This window comes from Symphalangus syndactylus, chromosome 20, assembly GCF_028878055.3.
Source record: "Symphalangus syndactylus isolate Jambi chromosome 20, NHGRI_mSymSyn1-v2.1_pri, whole genome shotgun sequence".
NCBI classification, from domain to species: Eukaryota; Metazoa; Chordata; class Mammalia; order Primates; family Hylobatidae; genus Symphalangus; species Symphalangus syndactylus.
Window position 1 is genome coordinate 59790035 of NC_072442.2, and position 23352 is coordinate 59813386.

Genomic DNA, 23352 nt, shown 5'->3' on the forward strand with positions numbered 1-23352 from the left:
CAACACTGCTGCATTAGGAACCAGGTTTCCAACATGTGAACTTTTGGGGAACACATTGAAACCACAGCAGCCAGGGTATTCAGAAAGTATTGGAGCTGGGAAGTCATCATGTTCCTAGTCACCAGTTATGCCCAGACACTGACGGGCAATGAGCAGAACTAGGTAACTCGTTCCTTCTTTCCTTCCTATACTCTTTGTACTGGCACTTCTAGGCTCTTCCTTCAGCCTTTAGAGTGGACCCTTTATTCCCTGCCTAAATAGTCCTAATTTAAAGGAGAGATAGCTCAGAAAGGGGAGGGAAGGAATTCAAGATTTAATGCTGACTCACTCTTTACCTCAATTTGAGGATTATTCTACTTATTCATAGAAATATCTGATTAAAAAAATAAAAACATGGCCAGGCGCAGTGGCTCACACCTGTAATCCCAACTCTTTGGGAGGCCAAGGCGGGCAGATCACTTGAGGTCAGGAGTTCGAGACCAGCCTGACCAACATGGTGAAACTCCATCTCTACTAAAAATACAAAAAGAAATTAGCCAGGCGTGGTGGCGGGTGTCTGTAATCCCAGCTACTCGGGAGGCTGAGGCAGGAGGATCGCTTGAAGCCGGGAGGTGGAGGTTGCAGTGAGCCAAGATCACGTGACCGCACTCCAGCCTAGGGGACAAGAGCGAGACTCCATCTCAAAAAATAATAATAATAAATAAAAACATAACATTTTGTAAACCCCATGAGAGTTTATGATGATGGGGAATTTAATGACAGCCTGTGGAATGACATGGGATAATGATCCCATTGATGTTACTTGCAAAATGGAGAGTGAAAACAATACTTTCTAGAAGGAAAATGCCGTAAAAACATCCTCTGTGGTGGCACCTGACAGGCCCGTGCCAGGCTTAGCTCATCTCACATAATCCCAGCCCCTGCCTCGCCAGACTGTGGGCTGGTGGCAGGCAAGCCTCTGAGTTCACAAGCTTTCACAAAACCTATGACCAATATTCAGAAACACAGGCTTCTTTTTTTTTTTTTTAATTATACTTTAAGTTTTAGGGTACATGTGCACAATGTGCAGGTTTGTTACATATGTATACATGTGCCATGTTGGTGTGCTGCACCCATTAACTCGTCATTTAGCATTAGGTATATCTCCTAATGCTATCCCTCCCCCCTCCCCCCACCCACAATAGTCCCCGAAGTGTGATGTTCCCCTTCCTGTGTCCACGTGTTCTCATCGTTCAATTCCCACCTATGAGTGAGAACATGCGGTGTTTGGTTTTTTGTCCTTGCGATAGTTTACTGAGAATCATGATTTCCAGTTTCATCCATGTCCCTACAAAGGACATGAACTCATCATTTTTTATGGCTGCATAGTATTCCATTGTGTATATGTGCCACATTTTCTTAATCCAGTCTATCATTGTTGGACATTTGGGTTGGTTCCAAGTCTTTGCTATTGTGAATAGTGCTGCAATAAACATACGTGTGCATGTGTCTTTATAGCAGCATGATTTATAGTCCTTTGGGTATATACCCAGTAATGGGATGGCTGGGTCAAATGGTATTTCTAGTTCTAGATCCCTGAGGAATCGCCACACTGACTTCCACAATGGTTGAACTAGTTTACAGTCCCACCAACAGTGTAAAAGCAGAAACATAGGCTTCTAAGCTTACAGCTCTTGGAAATACCCAGTTCAGAGAAGGAATGATAATAGAGATCTTGACATTGAAGGATGAAGTGGAAAAAATAAAAAAGAGACAGTAATGATATTCATAATCATGCTGTCACCAAGTCATTTAGAAAAAATACAAATTTTATTTGAGATACTGTGTCAGAATTTAGGAAAATTCTCATTAAAAGTGGTTAAGAATGTAAAAGAGTAAAAGGAGGATGTTTCTGTTATATTAATATTAATGTGGAACTTCCTTTCTCACAGTTGTTGTGTGATTGGGGTGGATTGAGTTACCTGCCACTCTGAGCTCCTCTAAAGTGACCTAATCCCAGTTGCCTCAGATTACTGTCTTCTTTTTAGCTGATCTGAAACCCTGACAATTCTCTCAGGTGGAGGAGCCCTGGGGTAAGGGTCTCTATTGCAGAAGGGTTCCCTCAGCTTCCACCCGCTGGGATTCAGATCACCCATCCCTTTCTCTGACCACATTATTACACTGTTTCTTTTATATTTAACCATAGCCTCTAGCTACTTTTAAAAACAGCATTTGTGTGTATTGCCAACTCTTTGCCAGTAAATATGAAGGCTTTGTGAGTTGATGAGAACTGATCTTAGAGGCTTATTTAAAAAGCTGATTTCATGACTGTGCCCTAGAACTGCTATGAGTTCAGTTTTGTATCACACACGTGTTGCAGTGTGGCAATAAATGATGACCCAGAAGCACTAGATAATAGACCATCACTATTTAAATATCTTATTTAGCTTTCATGTGTCATTTACCTCCAAAAAGGAAGTCACTCCAGACAATGGTGAGCTCTAGGCCTTTTTAAAAATTGAGACATAATTCACAAACCATGAAATCCACCCTTTTAAAACTACAATTCAGTGATGTTTGTAGTATATTCACAAAGTTGTGGAACCATTACCACTACTTAATCCTGCCACGTCTTCATCACCCCAGAAAGAAACCTCATACCCATTAGTGGTCACTCCACATTGTCTTCCCTCAACCCCCGGCCACCACTAATCTACTCTCTGTCTCTATGGATTCATCTAGCACTTTTTTTTTTTTTTTTTTGAGATGGAGTCTTGCTCTGTTGCCCAGGCTGGAGTGCAGTGGCACCACCTTGGCTCACTGCAACCTCCACCTCCCAGGTTCGCTGGTCTCAAACCCCTGACCTCGTGATTCGCCCGCCTCAACCTCCCAAAGTGCTACTTTTTTTCAATGAAGTAATAATTGAATCACATAAAATGGGTTGTCAAGTGCCTGTTAAAACAAATATATAAAGTAATTATGACTGACTTAGTTTATCAATTTCCATATACTCTACTTAATAATAGTTTAAAATATTTCCCCAAATATAAAGTGATACATTTAATTTAAAAATTACTTAAACAGAAACTTAAACTGATTAGGATATAAAATGTCTGAAGCATTCTCGTTAGTTGAGGTGTTATAATGATTTCTCCAGCCAGTCACTGAATATAAACATTCAATTTCATCTCTCCACTTCCCACTGCGTTTCTGGCTTATTTGCCACTTTTGTGGGGCCATCTGCTTCGAATTCATTTACTTGCAATTTACATACAGTATTTATAAGTTTGAGATAAGTTACTCCTGTTTTCTTGTTAGTACTTATTTAGCAGTTTGAGGTGTCAGTGTTTGAATTATAAACTTGTTATGGCTTAGACATTCCTTTCCATCCTAGCAATTTGTTTTCCATGGATCTTCATAAAATTAATTGTTTTAGAAGTTTAAGTGCCAAACTCAGTAGTATTAAAGTGGCATGCAAAACTTGTGAATTCTTATTGCCTGTCATTATCAGGCGAACCCTCCTGGTGTACTGGCCCTTTTGGATGAAGAATGCTGGTTCCCTAAAGCCACAGATAAAACCTTTGTTGAAAAACTGGTTCAAGAGCAAGGTTCCCACTCCAAGTTTCAGAAACCTCGACAACTAAAAGACAAAGCTGATTTTTGCATTATACATTATGCAGGGAAGGTAAGAGCTCTTATGTTGAATAACTGGATTAAAATGGCTGTGTTTGAAATTTTGCTACATTTTTATGAAGGTGTAACAAAGGTGCTGATAAACGTTTATAAACAAATACAGTATATATTACAAACACATTGTCTTTCAGACAGCCCATTTTGGGGACTGTTGTATAAAAGTTTCTGGTTGAGGCTTAAAGTGGTTTTGTTTCTGCGTTTGGGTTTGTGTTCTCCATTTCACCACTTTTGGCTTTGGTGCGGGATAGGTGGACTATAAGGCAGATGAGTGGCTGATGAAGAACATGGACCCCCTGAATGACAACGTGGCCACCCTTTTGCACCAGTCATCAGACAGATTTGTGGCAGAGCTTTGGAAAGACGGTAAGAAAGTGCTTATCTTTGTAATTATGCTTGGCTGGAATATTTTATAATTAAGGTTTATAGATGGTTCTTTTACATATATATGGATATATATACTTCTTACTTTAAAATCTTTCTTTCCCTAGAGCAGGGCTGCCGTTATATCGGAATTTATCCGTTTTAAGAATACTTGGGTTAAGAAATGAATACAGAGACATCTACCTTCTTGGTCAGATGTTGTAGGGAGTACAGAAACATTCTAGGCCTGGAGCCACAAAGACGTACACATATGACTCAGGCCACCGCAGTCCCAATTCAGTTGTAATCCAGGAACACTGGGACACAAAACTCGAGAAGGCCTGCTCATTCCATTTTCCCTGTGTCAGGCCTGCTGAGCTACGTCCTTCCTCACCACCCGCCCCCGCCGACACCCAGTGGCTGGTGGATAAACTCAAATTGCCTGCATACAGATCAGTTGCTTTTCTTTCCATCAGTCCTCATAGTTATTTTGTTATATGAACCTCAGTTGAAGAATTTTGGTGATTTTTATTGTAGACTAGAAGATTTTACTAGTATCAGAAAATCAAAATGTCTCTGTGTCTCTATGCATTGTAGGAACCAGTATCTTCTCCTAGAGCTCAGCTCTCCTGCTACATTTCATCCTGGCTCTATTCCACCTCTTTGCCTGGCTTCAGGCCATGCAGGACCTTAGCCCTGGAACTACCCCTGCCTAGACCTTGACCCTGAGGCCAGACCTGTTCAGTAACCTGGCTCACATCTGCTTTTTCTATAGCATCTTAAGCCTTGTAATCTAACTGTCTTCTCAGAGGTAGAGGGAAAGGAATGGAAGCAGAGAAGAAGGGGGCTAAGGGCAATTGGGGCCAAAGGAAAGAGACAGGAATTGAAGAAAGGACACAGAGAAAGTGAGTAGGGGGAATGTGACCCTCTAAAAGATCATTTTAAGAATGACTGTGTCCATCAGATCAAGTCAGTGTGAGGGAGCTGCAGGGGGGGATGCACTGAACTTAGGCACACATGCATCCTGGGAGCAGACTGTGGGCCTGAGACATAGCAAAGAGGGGAGGGACCTGGGGGAAAGACGAGCTTTCCAACAAGTAAAACAGAAGCCTTTAATCTTTGTACCTTTAGGTGAAAGTCTTCAACTGACTACTGAGTGCACAGTGTCACTTCCAGTCGAGGGATGCCGTGTGAGGACTGGGAAGAGAAGCAGGGAGCTGCAGTAGAACTTACCGTATCCTCAGAGTTGAGTTCCTCTTCACCTTGTCGATAGGCAATGTTAAGAGTGGGATATGAGAAACTGAGATGAGAACAGAAAAAGACCTCTGAGCTCAGGTTGTTGTTACAGGGTCTACAGTGCTAGAAAGGCCAGTGCTGGTGAGTTGGAAATGTGAATGCGAAATATGTGAGGAAGAAGAGGGAGGAATAATGTTGCAGTCGTAAGCATTTGCATTCCTTCAGGAATCACTTCAGCTGTGACAGTTTTGGGACTTGTGTAGGTTACAAAGTCTCCTAATGTTCAGCTTCTCCTCTGGATACCCTTGTAAGGTCTTAGAACACAGCAGAGGGAGTGAGATCAATATGCAAAGTGGATCTGTGATAAATGCCATGGGAATGGTACAGTGAGTTTTTAGGGATGTGCAACAGAGGAAGGGACTACCTTTTTCTGAGGCGCTAAGGGAAAAATGTCATGATGAGAGGATGCAATTTTCCTTGTGCTTAAAGAAGAATAATGATTTGTTGAGTAGACAATGAAAGCTAACATCTCCTGAGCACCTAGTAAGTGCCACACGGTGTTTTCAGCACTAATTTATGAGCATTTATGGCCTGGTTACTCCTTAAACATTTGCGGGTAAGAAGGTTTACGTGAACTAACTCCAGGAGTGAGTGTCTGGGGTGGCATTTGTAGAAATGAAGTTGGCAGGAGAAGAAGTACAGAATGATCACAGTGGAGAGGTGGAAAATCATAGCTCAGGAGGAGTGTTCCATCTGGCTTTAGAGAGGGCTGGGGGCAGAGAAGAGTGAGCAGGAAATGAGGCCAGGCTGGTAGGTTCAGGCTAGACTGGAGAGTCCTCATGTCCCATCTCTAGTGGAATTTGGACTTGAGACTGTGCAGAATAAATAGCATCAGTAGGTTTGTGACCTTGGGTAGTGACCCATTCTGAACTCGAAGAAGTGAAACAGGCAAGTGTGTTTTGGGTAGATTGGAGTGAAAGATCCTGGAAGTGGGGAGTTGAGTATGGGGTGACTGAAGATGACAGTGGGCGTGGAGATGATGCCTGGGAAACAGGAACAGAGGAAATGGGGAGTTTTTCCTGGTTTTTGAAAACCAGCCTCAAAAACTGGTTTTCTCTTCATTTTGAAGGAAAACAGGTATTGGAACCACTGACATAAGCATGAAAATTAGGTCCTTTATTACATATTTATTCTGACACCATGAACCCTTTTTTAGTCCTTGTCTTATATTCCTTAACCAAAAATGGTGTTGGAAACATCTGTTCAGCACTTGACCCATTCGTATAATACTACATACCTAATTATGTGCTTCCCATGGTAATAATCTGTGAGCTAGATCTGGAAGCAATGAGAGACCTGTCCCCTGCCTCCCAAGAGCTAGTAATCCAGTTGAGAAACCAGGATATACACAGATGCAGTAATAGAACTGAGCTAGTCTTTTTCTTGGCTCCCAGCTTCCTACTTCCTCCTTCCATTCTTCTTTAACTTCAGGTCTCACCATCCCCAGATACTGGAGAAGGCTTTGGCAACAATAGGTCAGAAGCTGTAGGTACATAAGATTTGGTGGCCAAGGGTGGAGGTGGGAGGCTGGGATGTCATACAAATTACAGATCACAGATGCTATGTCTTACAGGTAGGACCCTGTCTGGAGACTCCTTACCTGCACTTTTGTGTCTTCCATTTAAGAGATACAGGAAAGTTATTGATTTGATTACAGAAATGCTTAGAGGAAACACTAAGCCTTGCTGAGCTCCTTCAGCCCTGGCGTGAGCCCCGTTTGTCTGTACTTAGTCCACAGCTCTGACTCACAGATGCCATGTTTGCACAGCCGTATTTATGGCCCTTGTCTTTCTAAAGATATGCCAGTGGAAGTGCATTTAGCCATTCTTGTCAAAATAAGCCAAGGGATATCTCATCTACCCCAGGTTTGCTTTGGCTCTGCTGGCCTCTGCTCTGGAATCCTCCTACATGTTTGCTCTCCTGATAATGCTGCTCTTAGCGGGAGGTGCTGTCGCTCTTCAGCTTAGGTGGACAGTCAGTTTCATCTGAGTGACAGAGAAGATCTCAGAGGCCACTCACTGTTGGGAGGCGCTGTTCTTCAGGGTGAGGAGCAGGCAGAGAAGCAGTACATGTTTGTCCAATTTTGAGGACAGTTTGTTTCATATGGAAAGTAGTGGCAGGCACAGAAGTTTAAAGAGGGTTCTAAGGTGGAGGATTTATCACTGCTCACTCTGGATATACAGATCTCAGGATAAGGGGAGCACTTTTTCTCTAGAAAAATAACCCTGGAAAAACATTATTTTCCTCTTTTTAGAGCCACTTAAATCCAAAAGCAGAAAATGACAAGTTGAACATGAATAGAGAATATATATGAATATAGTTTGCCTGTGAAGGTACAACACCTAGAGTATGAAACATTTTGCGTTAAAATAGAGTTTATGGCTGGGCACGGTGGCTCACGCCTGTAATCCCAGCAGTTTGGGAGGCTGAGCCAGGAGGATTGCTTGACCCCAGGAGTTTAAGACCAGCCTGGGCAACACAGCGAGACCCTGTCTCAACTAAAAAAAAATAAAAAGAAAGAAAAAGAAAAAAAATAGAGTTTGTGTTAGAGTTTTAGAGTTTTCTCAAGGCCAAACCAGAAGAAATCAGATTTATTGGTGGCAGCCCTGCCCTAGAGATTTGTAACGCCCTACTCTTTGCTAAATGATGTTGCTTGGGGATCTCTTTACCAGCTGCAAAGGACTTCTTGGCACTTCTTAAAGTTTATATTGAGGAAAAAAAAAATCCTAAAGTTTGCATTTTCATGTCAACGTACATCCTAGGATATTTTCATGAGTAACAGTATGATCAATAAGTATAATCTCGCTTATAATTCAAAATTATTTTAACATTTTGCTACAACAGAACTTGAATTTTGTTTTCCTTAATGGTAGTTATCTGTTGTATAATAATTTGTATTCAAATTATTTTTCGGAAATTATATTTCCGAAAATCTGTATTGGAAGTAAAATTACACAGCAGCGTAATTTTTGACAGTAAAAGCCATTGATATTTACATTCGCCATAGTGCTGTGACTTCACTGCATTCATGCCCTAAGCTACTAACGATAAGATATTTTTATGATAGACAACTCAAATAGCGCCTTATTCCTCTTAAATGTCATCTTGCATTTACATGGGCTAATCATTTGGCATTGATATCATATAATGCTCACACCAGGAGTTGGGAATGTGCTCTTTTGATTTAGCATTAATCTATTTTATAAAGAACTTTATCCAAATGTGCAAATTCTCTAAACAGTCATGTTTGCATGGGATCTGCCTTGGACTAGCTCCTTTTGTAGCCCGATTTCAAAGTTGACTTGTGCTGTCGAATGTCTTTCACACTAACTGAAGTGTTTGTGTATTTGCTCTTCTGTCCTGTTTTTGCTGTTTCTCTGCTTTAGAGATTCAGAATATTCAGAGAGCTTCTTTCTATGACAGTGTTTCTGGTCTTCATGAGCCACCAGGTGAATGTATAAAGCCTGTAGGTCTTCCAAAACAGAAGGGTTTTAAGCCCACAGGAAAAACGTGTGGGGGGACTGGCAGGGTGGCCGGGGAGGGCACTGGGGGGCTGGGGTGGGCTTTGGGTTTCTGTTTTTGTTTTGCTCATAGGCCTGCATGAACCTTTCATTTCATGCTCAGTTTTATTATACTTCAAGGCAAATGTTTGAGTGCATAAGCAATTTAATTGCTACTGCCTACACATTGCTTCTTATTTTATGCATAGCACTTATAGCACCGCATATTAAAAGGTATGCCACTACCTTTTCCAATAGTGCCGTTGTGATACACCGTCCTCTAAGGAAATTGTTAAGAACTGATCTGCTAAATGACATCTCCTTTGCTTTTGAGTCACCTTTAAATTTTCAACTCTAAGGAATTCCAAGGAGGAGTTTTTCTCTTTTATTTAAGACACACTTTGTAGACAAATAATTACATATCTACCTCAGGTGTGTTGGTCTCATCATTATACCTTTTGTTTGGAATTTGTGTGCATATCTGGCTACTTGGCCTTTTCTTTTCAACCAGAGGTCCTGAAACTATCTACAAGGCCTGATATGTGCAAGTTGAGACTAAAATAGAGTGGAATGTTGTCAGAATTATACATGGAACCTTAAATTGAGCTCCAAATGTTTGGGCTTTGTGATCTGAATCCTTAGCCCTGTGTTAAAATACAGCCTAACTACAGCTACAGAGTCTCCAAAAGCCCAATATAAAATGAAGCCCACCCAGCCTTCCAAATGCTTAGTGAAACTGGCAAGTAGCAAAACTCAAAGATAAATTTATCTTATGAAATTTCCTTTATGATTTTTGGAACACGATAATGCTGAGATCCAAATCCATCTCAAAAGTTGTATTTAAAATGTTAAAGGACCATGCCTATTTTAATCCAACTCAAAATTCCTGCCATAACTCTAGTTCACATACTATGAAAGAAGTAGATTGCAAGTATGGAGTGGGAGGAGATAAAAGATTACGCTAGAGACAGCATAAGCAGGAATGAAAATTCTACAGAACTCCAAAGGAAGACATCTCTAAATTCAGTCCTCTTTGGCGTTGGGGAATGCTGACAGTGTTGAAATGGACGGGGGAAGCTTGGAGGTAGTTTTCAGGTATAACCTGGGACTTGTGCTTTATTAAAGGTTAGTGCTTGATCTTTTGGACTTTCTTCTAAAGTGAGTGCCCTCTTTAGATGAATTCCCTTTGGATATCTAACCTCATAAGAGAATTCCAGGCTGTGAGCTCTTTGAGGGCAGGGCCAGTGCCTGGCTTTGCTCACTGTCATTTCTTCAACACCTGGCACAGAGGAGGCAAAACATCACTAAGTCGCTGAGAGAGAGCTGATGGATGGATAGGGGGTGGCGACCCCACACCCAATTTTCAGCCCCAGCAGCTTTGCCTACCATTCCCATCGTGACCACCTAAAGCACGGACACTCTTTCCTATGGGACCATGGTCTTTGGGGTATATACACCAGGCATTTTGCTGTACCAGCAGCATCCAGCACAGAGCCGCTCTTAGATGACTTCATGCTAATGAATGAGCAGCGGGGAGGCTCACTCGCCTCACTGTACCCTCACCTTGGCACTGAAAATGTTCCCGGTTCTGTCTCTCTCCGTGAGGTGTCCTTTGGTTGAGTTACTCAGCTGAACCAAGTACCAAAGATCTCAATCTCTACTTCTCCTTGGAAGCTCATCCATCTACCAAGGCCAAATATGTTCTTTGAGATTGTGGGTAATATTTTACAGCAAAATCGTTTTCTCTTTAATGTGTTTATGGATTCAAGACCACCACCCCAGAGAGGGCTAAGGGATTTTAAAATGAAAATGTAGGACTTTAATATTTCCAGTGATTTCTTGGAAGACAATGGATGAAGGAGTTTCTAGGGATCCAAATTGTGATTGCCTGTGATGTGCTGACATGTGGTAAGCATCTCTAAAGCAGGTGACACAAAGCTAATAGTACCCATGTGCTTAAGTACATGTGTAATGATGGGAAAATATCATTATGAAGAGCATGCAGGCTTCTGGGACCAGAATAAAGAGAGATTTGCAGAAAAATCACAGGACAAGTACAGAAGAGAGGGACAGGGGAGAATAGGATTCCTAGAGGCAAATATGGAGGTCATACAAGTTTCTGCTATAAAGTCAAGGACTGTTTTCTTACAAGTATATTTTGAAAGTCTGGACTTCAGAGATAAACCGGTAGTGGAAGATGCAAGCAGAGTGAACCAGCGAAAAGGGGTTGTAACCGGAAAGCTACAGGCAGGGCTTTTGGACTAAAGAGGTAATGGGTAATAGGGTAATTGAGACTATCAAAGGCTTTAGACCTGATCCAAATCATGTTGGAGGGACAATTATGTATCATTTTCACTAATGCTAGTTTATACCTGCACCTGCAATTTCCTTCATAGAACAGCACCAGTTAGGCTCTTTGAACCTCCATGTGTGCTAGATTGCAGCTGACAGGTCCAGAAGAGTGTACTACCAGAGCAAAAATCGGGGAAAACCTGAGAAGTCCAGGTAGAGTCAAGTATCATGACTGATAAGATGGTACCCATTTAATCTCCATATAGATTACATCCATTGATCATAACCTCCATCTCAAGTCCCATTTTAGAATCTGGTTTAGGTCTGACATAGTTTACATGTTTAAATTGTTCTCGCTTTTAATGGATGAAGGTTTATGTTATTGTTGCAGTATATTCTACTCCTTCCTATTTTTTGATCTTGAGTGTTAGCAATAGTTGGAAACTCACTGAGGAGAAGCAGCGCTTGGGTACCGCAGCTTGAGTTCCTGAGGGCAAGTGCGGACAGCGACATTTAGTTCTCAGGGTTATTGTGAGTATCAACTGAGGCAACGTGAACCTGAATGCATGGCACACGGGGAGTGCCTGAATGTGTGGTGTTGTAGAGCTGCCGTTGCCGTGGCTGCATCTGCAGCAGCTGCTGCTGTAATTACAGAACAACAGGGAAACCCGATAAATGTTTATTTCCTTGGCTTTACTTAACGTAAGTCTAGTATCGCTCAGTGTCCCAAGGTGCAGCTAATAGGCAGTGGTGCCAGGCTGCCCAGTCTCAGCATGAGTTGGGGACATGGGACCCCACAAGGGGAGAAAGCGAGCACAGAGCACAGTGGAAGCTGCGGGCAAAGAGGGGCTTCCTGTCTGCCCAACGCCTTAGATGGCCGAAACGGATAGGAAGGTAGATGGAGATAAGGGAGACATTCAGGTTTGGCCTGAGACTAGTGCTTGGGATAAAGAAGATTGCTTTCTCCTTAAATCACATGCTTCCTCTCAACCTCTCAACTTCCTGGAGTTTTTCTAAAAATTTCCAAATGCTACAATAATTAGCAGATCGGTTCTAGCAACTAGTTATGTAACCACTGTAAACTTGTTATTACAGTACCACGTAACAGGGATATTACGGAGACAGACTGATGTTAAGATTGTTTCTGCGAATTCATAATAGTTAAATATATTTGTTTCCAAATTGTTTATAACAGTGACATGAGAGTGGAATTGTCTTTCCTTATTTAAATGAGTATTGAGAACCTGCTCCATGCCTCACACAGTGCCGGGCACTGGACACCTTTCATAAGGAGTCATCAGCACCTGGCTGTTGAAATTAACATCAAATAGGTTTCTTCCCCCTTTTTTGGTTTCCAGCTACATTAACTACAATGAATTTCTGAAGATCTAGCTTAAATACTTGAAAGTAAATTTAGTAACACTAGTATTTTGGCCCATGCACAGATTTGAAAAACATAAAAATCTTACGGACCCGTCTCCTAGATTATCCCCTAGAAGGGCCAGTTAAGGATTCTGGCACCAGCCGATGCCATTCCTTCTATGAAACTGTTGATGGCAGTTTCATGATGAGATAGACAACACGTTGCATTTTCTCTCTTAAACTGCGAATATGTCCTCACAGATTTCAGTCCGGAACTCATCTAATTTCCAACTGTTTAAATAAATTGTTATAGATAAGTAAATTAGGTGTTAGTATAAAATACTTTTCAGGCTTCTAGAACCAAGTAATAAATTTAAATGCCCACCAGCGATCCTAACCAGGCTCTCCTGACATCTCAGATAGAAGAATTTACAGTGCAAGAATAAACAAAGCCAATCTTTACCCTGAAACTGTGGCTGGAGGAAAGGCACTTTGAGATTTAGAAGCAATATTAGGTCTTCCAGTGAGGCGCGCTGCTCATTTCAAGGTGCTGCTGGAGTCTTCTCTGCATTTCCTTCCTTTCTCTGGTTTCTGCTTTGATCAACAAGCAAATACTCTTAAAATAGAGGTTCTTCAGGTCTTGTTTGTTGAGTGAAACCATACATTATTAGTGTGGCTCAAATCATCTAATGAATTTCCCAAAGTGTTTCTCTTTTACCCACAAGATAATTTTGTTGGTGGAATCTAACCCTGAGTTTAAAATGTTGAATTAAAAACGGCCGGGCGCGGTGGTTCACACCTGTAATCCCAGCACTTTGAGAGGCCGAGGCGGGCAGATCACAAGGTCAGGAGTTCGAGACCAGCCTGGCCAATATGGTAAAACCCCATCTCTGCTAAAAATACAAAAATTAGCCAGGCGTGGTGGCAGGCACCTGTAGTCCCAGCTACTCCAAAGGATGAGGCAGGAGAATTGCTTGAACCCAGGAGGCAGAGGTTACTGTGAGCCGAGATTGTGCCACTACACTCCAGCCTGGGTGACAAAGCAAGACTCCATCTCAAAAAAACAAAAAACAAGAACTGAAAGTCTAAAGCATTTTTTTAATCTGAATATTTAGCTTTGGATTGTCCTTATTAAAATTAAATTTGAAAATCAGGATTATTATGACTATTTATTTGTTACTATATTTTTTAAAAAACCACACACACAATACTGACAGCAGATTGTGTTTAAGAACTGCCCGTGCAGGCTAAAGTACTGCACAACCAGTGTAATTGAATCCTTCCAGAGTAACATGGTGCTCTTCCTCTCATTGTGGTCGTAATTTGTTCTTCCAGTAAACTTTCTGTAAGTTCACTTAGCAGATACTTATTAAATAGCTACTGTGTGCCTGGCACCAGGTACCGGCCAACATTTGGGGCTAGGAGATTGTCTCTGCTGATGATTGGGGGGCCAGAGACACCATAGGCACAGCTTTCGGGGCCCTGAGTATGTGAGATGCTGGAAAAATGTTCCCTGGGGAAGCTCAGTCCAGTGAGAAGATGCACAGAAACAGTGTGGAAGTTCTGTCCCAGGGATTTGAAGCCTAGAGAAGGGAGTGGCCTATTTAGTTTTGGAGGCAGGGTGAAAACCGAGCGTAAGAAGAGTTCCCTGAGGTAGCTGGTAAAGGAATGGAGACTTAAAAGTATTTAAGAGTTTGCCAAGATGACTGGAGCGGGCTGGGCATTCCAGGCAGAGAGAAAAGGATGGAATGTGAAGTCATTGTGTCTTTGGGAAAATGCAACTAGTTTGTACAGTTGGCCTTTAGGGGCATGTGTGAAAGGGACAAGAGAGGTGCCTTCATTGAGCACTTGAATGTTTTTCAGGCTCACAACTCTGAAGCGTGGTCTCCTTAGCTCCATTTTAGGAGGAGGAAATTGAGGCTTGGAGAAGTTGGGTCACTTGCCCCAAAATCACCCAGCTCATGAGTGTGGTGTGTCTGACTCTGAGTGGAGGCCATCGCTGTGCAGTACTACTGAGCTGAGTTATTTAGACAATATCCGACAGGCTGTGGGAGAAACTCAAAGATGTTAATACTTCGTTTTGTCTTTTAGAAATGGCTGCTACACTACACAGGGACAAAAGGTGTAAATGAAGGAACCATGTAGCACTGCAGGTAGAGGATGAAATGGGGCAGAAGTGCAGGATCCCGGTCAGAAGCAGGAGCCCAGCAAGGGCAGGGGAGAGGAGGGTGGATTGATGACATGTTAACCTTTGGCTTGACCACTTTTGGTCAGTGGTTCCATTGGATAGGAAACCCAGGAGGAAGAACAAGACAGAGGGTGAGTCCATGCTTGATTTTAAGACATGGGCTTTGTCCCCTCTCTATATCCTTCTTTTTTTTTTTTTGAGACACAGTCTCACTCTGTTGCCCAGGCTGGAGTGCAGTGGCACGATTTCAGCTCACTGCGACCTCTGTTTCCTGAGTTCAGGCAATTCTCCTGCCTCAGCCTCAGCAATTCTCCTGCCTCAGCCTTCCGAGTAGCTGGAACTACAGGTGTGCACCACCACGCCCAGCTAATTTTTGTATTTGTTGTACTTTTAGTAGAGACAGGGTTTCACCATGTCGGCCAGGCTGGTCTCAAACTCCTGACCTCAGGTGATCCTCCCACCTCAGCCTCCTAAAATGCTGGGATTACAGGCGTGAGCCACTGTGCTCAGCCTTCGTTCCTCTTTAACTCCTCCTCCTCTGCTGAGCCCCTTGGAGATGGTCTTAGGCCCTCCATCTCTTTCTGGTCTCCCCTAGATAAAAGTTGACAACTCCCAAATTTACCTTTCTAGTTCAGACCTGTCTTCCTAGCAGCAAACTGGAATTTTCCTCCTATCACTTGACATCTCTCTTCCACTTCGAAGTCCCCCAGGCATCCCAGACTTACTTAGAGTTTGGATCTTCTCTTCCCATCCACAAAACCCACTTCCCTCCTTGTCTTCCCTACCAGCCACTAGGTTGCTCAAGCCAGAATCCTGGCAGTTATTCTTGAAATGCTCCTCTGCCTCACTTTGCATGTCAAGTTCATCCAAGAGCAAGTCAGTCCTCCCACTGAAATACCTCTTGAATCTTCCTTCTCAATCCGTCTTCGTAATCTCACTAGCTCCAGCTGCCCTCATCGCCTAGACCCTGGACTCCTGGAAGGGTCACCTGTCTGGCCTCCCCACTTCCACTTCTCCCTCCCCCTTCCCCAGGCCATTCTGCAGGCAGCAGCCAGTGCGAGTGTCATAAGCTCCTCCTCATACTGGTGCCTCCTCCTCCGTGCTGGCCTTCCTTCGCTTCTTCCTGCCCCTGGTCTTTCACATATGCTGATTGCACCGACTGGAGTGGTCATCTTCCCACAGGCCCATTCTTAATTTTGGGGTATTATATGGCATTTCCCCAGAGAGATCTCTAACCACTCATTTCTCCTATAGCATCCTGTTGTTTTCTTTGAATGCATTTCTCACTCTTTTTAATTACAAACATATTTAATGTTTATATAATTTATCCACTGACATGTATATATCAAGCATGTTGGTGCCAGACATCATGCAGGGAGCAGGGATGCAACATTGAGTCAAAGCAGACATGCTAGGATTGAACAAGCATTTGTAGAAGGCAGAGGCACCTTTGTGACATCTGAATGGAGAGTAGAATACAGGTGTTTGGCAGCTGGCTCTGGGTGGTCAGGTATATCTAGTTAGAGTCATAGCTGAGATCACCTGGGTTGGGAATATGGCTTGAGAAAAGCAGAGGGCCAATGTCAGCACTTGTATTGTGCCTTATTCTAGAAGGGTTGCAGATGAATTGATTTGGGATCCCAGGTGAGTGCCATGAGGTACAGGAAAAGCAGAAGAGAAATCATCAAGAAACATGGGACTGAAGTAGCGAGAGGGAAGTGGGGTACAGGAGGAGGTAGGGCTCCTAAAAAAGCCAGGAGTGGAGAGTTTTTAGAATGGTGCTGTGACATCACCAGGTAAACGTACCAGGGTCAAGAAAAACAAGCACCGGCTGGTGTCTATTCATTTAGCAATTGACCAGTCATTGCCTGAGTAGTGTTGGGCAGGAGAGGAAGAGGACTGGCCATAAGCCAGTTGGCTACACACTGGGAAGTTAGTGGGAGAGGATATGGTGTAGCAAGGGTGTGAACTACTCAAGAAAGAAGCGTGGCTCTGACAAGAGAAGTGGGAAGATACAGGGTCAAGGGAAGATCAGTATTTTATGGGGCCTGCAGAAGTGGGTTTGTGCTGCTTTCTTCTGGGGCAAGTGAAGAGGGGGAGAGGTTGAAGGCACAGGAAAGAATGGTGGTCTCTGAGGTAGACAGTCTCCAATGCACAAGCAAAGAGGTAGCTCTGACCCACACCCTTGAATCTGGTAGCTTTGCTTGGAAGCAGTTGTAGTATAGTGTGCCTGCATGGGCCTGGAAATTAAATAGCTTTTACCTGCCCTTCTCCCAGCTTCCACTGAAGACCTGCATAACTTGAGCAGTTCACTTTTACCTCCCGGGGTCATGGTTCTCTTCTGTTAGAAACCTCACTGGAAATTGATAATTGAATGAGATCTTGCACATAAAGCTCTTCACACAGTGTCAGGTCACCATATGCTTCTGTCATAGGAAACAAATGAAAGAAATGAGGTGTCCATTAGGGTTGAGGAGGGCATTACAAAGGGCAGTTCAGTTGATAATTCTGATTGATTTTAAAGTATTTGAGTAATGTATTTCATTCATTTAACTTCTTTTCAATAAGAGGATATGTACATTATGCACCAAATGTTTTGCTTGTGGCTGGTGTACTGTTTATGGTCTCATCATTAGATGTACTAGGTCTTTGTGGATAATGTAAAAATATCAGTTGCTCTAACAAGGGAATGTCTGACAAGTTTAGCCATTGAACACTTAGGAAGCTTAGGTATTTATCTTTTCAGAAGAGTCCTTCCTATTTTGTGTTCTTGCCCTTTAGTAAGTGTTATTCATGTTTTGAGAAGAGAGCTGAAGCTTACACATTGCTAAAAAATTTGAACTCCTGTAATCTAATCTTCCTGCATTTGTTCCTAAAACTTGAATGACTTTTCTCACTGAATATCTAATGACTAATAAGAGAGAATTCTGGTCCCTAGTCCGAGGTTATTTGTTAAGTGGATTTGTACAATCAGATATTCTTATATATATTTTTATGAGCCATTTCCTATTTGGAGGCCTTTCACAGTATCAGTTTGTATGTATCAATAATGCCAGCCAATGAGTTTTCATTTACCAAATAATTGTAAATGTAACAGGCAGAATGTTATCCAAGACAGTGAATTCCTGAAACTAGCGCAGCGGAAGGCATCTGCTGGTGTGTGTTGGTGTGGAGCTGTCAAAGCACTACAGTATCCTGCCATATAAGTGTGTGGCTGTTAGTTCCCGGCTTGTGCAGTGCCTAAGTATGCTGACTGCCTTACCTATATGGCATCTCCTGTCATTTGTTCCACAAAGCTTGTGCTGCTGCACTTTCACTGTGTCTTTTCTTTCTCTGCTAACGAGTGAGGTTTGGCTTATATTTGTTTTCTCCTTTCTTCTCCCCAGTGGACCGTATCGTGGGTCTGGATCAAGTCACTGGTATGACTGAGACAGCTTTTGGCTCCGCATATAAAACCAAGAAGGGCATGTTTCGTACCGTTGGGCAACTCTACAAAGAATCTCTCACCAAGCTGATGGCAACTCTCCGAAACACCAACCCTAACTTTGTTCGTTGCATCATTCCAAATCACGAGAAGAGGGTATGTGCTGAGCAAAACATATGCTAGTATTTAAAACTGATCTAGGTCAGGTGCTAAAGATTAAACCATGAAACTATTGTTTGCTTGATTAGGCTGGAAAATTGGATCCACACCTAGTCCTAGATCAGCTTCGCTGTAATGGTGTCCTGGAAGGGATCCGAATCTGTCGCCAGGGCTTCCCTAACCGAATAGTTTTCCAGGAATTCAGACAGAGGTATTGCTAACTTTTACTTTTTTTCCTTATGTATCAAAGTTTATCTTAATATGAATTAAAACAGTGATATAATAAGGAAATATTTTTCCTTGTCCCCTACATAGTTTGTTTTCTTATATAGCAAACATACAGTGAGGTACTGGAAAAGGGACAACCCTTACTACCTTGATTATTGGTAGGAAGATTGCGTGCCTACTTTATAAAAAGGCAGTGTGCTAGGAACTGCTATGGGTGCTGCAAAGAAACATGCCATGTTTTCAGGGCCCTGAAGTTAGCTTTGAGATAAACATAGAAAGCTGAAAGCTTACGGTTTACTCGTTCAGACAGTTCTACCTGGGATTCAAACATAATTATTTTTATTTTTATTTATTTATTATTTTTGAGACGGAGTCTTCACTCTATCACCCAGGCCGGAGTACAGTGGCGCCATCTCGGCTCACTGCAACCTCCGCCTCCCAGGTTCAAGCGATTCTCCTGCCTCAGTCTCCTGAGTTGCTGGGACTACAGGCATGTGCCACCATGCCCAGCTAATTTTTTGTACTTTCAGTAGACACAGGGTTTCACCTAGTTAGCCAGGATGGTCTCGATCTCCTGACCTCGTGATCCCGCCTCAGCCTCCCAAAGTGCTGGGATTACAGGCCAAACATAATTATTTTTAAAATTGATTTTTTAAATAGATGAGTAATGTATGTTCCTTTTAGGAAAATTGGAAGATACAAGAGAAGTAAAAAAGTAAATAAAAATCATCGAGGAGTGATTCCTAAAAACGTGTTGGAGTACTTCTTTCCATCTTTTCTCAATGAATATATCTATATGTGTGTGTATGTATATGTATTTTTTCCAATGTATGTGTGTACATGTGCACACACGTGTGCAATTACAGTCTTTTAGCTAACATAGGGAAAGGAGTAGATAGAAAAGGATTAAGAAAAAACAAAAGGGAAAAGATCTATCAACTTGCAGTGGAAATGGATACAAACATATGATGAGAAAGAGTTATTTTTAACTTTTATTTGGTAATTTTCTTGAATACTTCAGTTTGCCTTTTTTCTTCTTTTTTCTGGAAATTAGATTGCAAAGTATGACACCATTTGTTGTTCCATGAAATAAATGGTGCTGCCAGGTCAAAGAATGGTCTTTGTGCCCTTTCTCCCACTGTTCCAGATAGAAACACCTTGAGAAGCTTTTCCAATCCATGTGTGTCTTCAGGAAAGCCATCATTCTGATCCCATTGTATGATGAAGTCTGGTAGATTTTCATTTTTTATTGTTAGGAGAAAAAGGGAGTATAATTGGCATCCAAGATACAAAGTTGATTGATGTAGCCAGGATTCCTTTTTTAATATAGCCAGTATCTTTTATTTTTCTGATTGAGGTATGGACTGTATACAGTGAGGTACACAGATTTTAAATGTGCAGCTCAGTGAACACATGTACGTGTATACACCCAGACCAACGTCATGTCACATGTCACCCTGGTATTTTCTGATGTTCTGAACAGAAGCCTATGAACACAGCTCTTACAGCCCTTCCTGTTATCTAATAAATGCCACAAATTGACAGTGACTTAAAGTACAGAAAGCCAGATTCTCTTTTGCATCTTGAGGATATGAACATTTTATGGGAAATGAAGAAAAATGAAAGGTTTCTAAAACACCATGCTTTCGATTTTTCTCTGCCACAACCTCCTAAACCTACTTTTTGACCTGAAAGAACTAACCTCATTTTTACTCATGAGAAATAAAGTAGATCTACAGAAAACATCAGATTATCACCAGTTCATTTCTTTACTCTTAATTTAACATGTATTACCCAACATTTTATTGCCTCTTAGAGCAAAACACACAGTTAGTAGATACACATTGTTCACAAATTTCTACAAAATACTTCTTGGAATATTTTCTTACAGATACGAGATCCTAACTCCAAATGCTATTCCGAAAGGGTTTATGGATGGCAAACAGGCCTGTGAACGAATGGTAAGGTTTTCTTGATTTTTTCTGGTTTGTAGATTTAATCTAATCTTTCTTGTAGTTAAAAAAAGTAAAGGAACTCTTTCTCTCTTAGATCCGGGCTTTAGAATTGGACCCAAACTTGTACAGAATTGGACAGAGCAAGATATTTTTCAGAGCTGGAGTTCTGGCACACTTAGAGGAAGAAAGAGATTTAAAAATCACCGATATCATTATCTTCTTCCAGGCCGTTTGCAGAGGTTACCTAGCCAGAAAGTAAGTGGGTATTCACGAATTATTCATTCACTGAGGATGTGCTTGTGCTAAATAAGCATTGCGTTTTGGGCTAGGGATGCAAGCATGTATGAGACATAGTCTGTCCTTATGGAAATTGCTTTATAGTGGCAGAGATAGGTAAATACATGAACATTCTAAGTAATAGGATGTTGCAATAAGAAAATACACAAGGAGGCTGGGCATGGTGGCTCAGGCCTGTAATCCCAGCACTTTGGGAGGCTGAAGTGGGCAGATCACTTGAGCTCAGGAGTTCGAGACTAGCCAGGGCAACATGGCAAAACCCCATCCCTACTAAAAATACAAAAATTAGCCAGGCTTGGTAGCATGCGCCTGTAGTCCCAGCTACCTGGGGGAGCTGAGGCAGGAGGATCTCTTGAACCCGGGAGGTCAAAGCTGCAATAGGCCAAGATGGCACAACTGCATGCCAGCCTGGGTGACAAAGTGAGACCCTATCTCAAACACACACACACACACACACACACACACACACACAAGGGGCCAAGGGGTTTGGGGTCCTGCTTCAGCTCAAGTCCTCAAAGAATGCTTCTCTGCGGCTGAAACCTCAAGGGTAAGAAGGCTGGCCCTGTGAAAGGAGGAGAGAGAAGCTTTTCAGTAAGGGAACTACAGCAGCATCCTGGCAAGAGTCTGGCAGCATTTGAGAAGGTGACACAGTCCAGTGTGGCTGCAGCAGGATGGGTGAGAGGGAGCAGGGAGCAAGGTGAGAGAAGAGGCTTGAGAATCAGACGCTGGACAGGGGTTAGGAGTGCAGTGAGGGGAATCTATACTGTCTAGGCCGCCTGGCTGCAGTGTGCAGAATCCATTGAGATGGGCCAAGAGTAGAACTGGGAGGGCCAGTTGGGAAGCTGTCTTAGTGATTCAGGTACAAGATGATGGTGCCTGGACCCAAGAAGGTGGTGTTGGAGAATGAGAGAAAAGTTGTTAAATTTGAGATAGAGTTCAAAGGACTTAGAACTGATTTGGATTTAGAAGGTAATACTGGTATTTACTTCTTTCTACTGAACACTTAGGGTTTGGGAGTGAGAGAAGTTGAGAGAGGTTGAATAGTTTGCCATCCAGACAGTTTTGAGCAAACAGAATCTGAACACCTGGACTGGACGTCAGCACTCTGCAATAATGTCCTCTACATGTGGGTTGGAAAACAGCTCTGGTTCCTGGGCAGTCTCCTTGCCCAGACAGTGGTCAAGAGGGCTTTAAATGGAAGAAGGTAAAGGCAATACTTGTGGGGTTTTGCCTATAAAATAGAATACGGAGTAAAAAGAGTAGCTTGGAAAGTTGAAGACAAATAGATAATATCTTCCGGTTGATACTAAGAAACATTTGGCAAAAAGGAGTAAAAGACTTGGGTTTTTATTTTATTTTATTTTATTTTGAAACGGAGTCTCGCTCTGTCACCCAGGCTGGAGTGCAGAGGCATGATCTCGGCTCACTGCAAGCTCCACCTCCCAGGTTCATGCCATTCTCCTGCCTTAGCCTGCCGAGTAGCTGGGACTACAGGTGCCTGCCATCACGCCCGGCTAATTTTTTGTATTTTTTTTAGTAGAGACGGGGTTTCACCGTGTTAGCCAGGATGGTCTCAATCCCCTGACCTCGTGATCCACCCACCTCAGCCTCCCAAAGTGCTGAGATTACAGGCGTGAGCCACTGCGCCCCGCCGGGTTTTTATATACTAATGTTTAGATACTATATAAATAATAAAGTGAACCTGTTGATAGCAAAGACCCTCCTCACTGTATCCAATGAACTGCAGAATGCCTAACATAGCATAAGAAGTGAGCAATGGCAGGTGCCAGGCTAACTTCATAGTTAGCAAAAAACTTGACACCTGCCAGAAACATGCTACAACTATCAAAAGTGCAGGAAATGAAGTATACAGATATACTTTGTGCAGCTTTTTCATTGATCTAAACCTTGCTTGCAAAATTTTCAAGATAGAAAGTTAAAAACAAAGATATTTCACTTGCATTATTTCATCTTAAGGACTTAAAGCTAACAAATCCATGTAATCGTATATGTAAGCCAGCATGCCTTTGCCTTTGCAGCCCCTGCCCCTAAATATTTTAGTCACGCTATGCATATCATAGGCTAGAACTTAAAATTAGGATAAATCAAAAAAAGAAGATAACCTATTCAAAAGAACCAGATTGTACTGTGGAAAAAGACAGAATAGTGCTTACAATAGTCAAAAAAATAGGTATCTTTACAGAAATCCATGAACTTGAGCTTGAAGCACCCTGGAGGACATTGGGATATGGATAAAAAGAGGGAAGGAGCTAAAGTGATTTGAACACTTTCGAAGTTCACTTTCCAGACACTCGGAGATAGGTTGATGTCACAGCTCCCTCATGAAAACCTGGAGGACAGTGCCTGACACACAGGTGTAATAGCAATCAGCCGACCACTGCGGAGAAGGAAACCAGCTGCCACATTCCACTAAACAAAGTGCCCAGCATGTTTCTGACTCATCATTTGACAGTTTTATCTCCCAGAGGACCAAAGAAGCAACTAGGGCAGTAGTTTTTAATAAGAAGATTGGGTGAATTTTTACAGCATTCCTGAAGGCAGTTGTGAGAATTGGAAGGTGGATGCTTAATAGATTCAAAAGTCATTTTTGAAACTTTT

General features: G+C 42.3%; 1 protein-coding gene across 7 annotated transcripts in view; it reads left to right on the forward strand.

The window, feature by feature from the left end:
* Positions 1 to 23352, forward strand: part of MYH10 (myosin heavy chain 10) — a 163587-nt gene that overhangs the window by 97830 nt on the left and 42405 nt on the right. For 4 of the 7 annotated variants that reach the window (XM_063629431.1, XM_063629432.1, XM_063629433.1 and 1 more), the window contains 7 exons: positions 3491 to 3664; positions 3921 to 4035; positions 8715 to 8777; positions 18057 to 18250; positions 18343 to 18464; positions 20373 to 20442; positions 20531 to 20691. In XM_063629431.1, the coding sequence (XP_063485501.1) occupies positions 3491 to 3664; positions 3921 to 4035; positions 8715 to 8777; positions 18057 to 18250; positions 18343 to 18464; positions 20373 to 20442; positions 20531 to 20691 (899 nt within the window). The remainder of the gene's footprint in view (positions 1 to 3490; positions 3665 to 3920; positions 4036 to 8714; positions 8778 to 18056; positions 18251 to 18342; positions 18465 to 20372; positions 20443 to 20530; positions 20692 to 23352) is intronic. The other 3 variants (XM_063629436.1, XM_063629434.1, XM_063629435.1) reach the window with 1 other exon arrangement.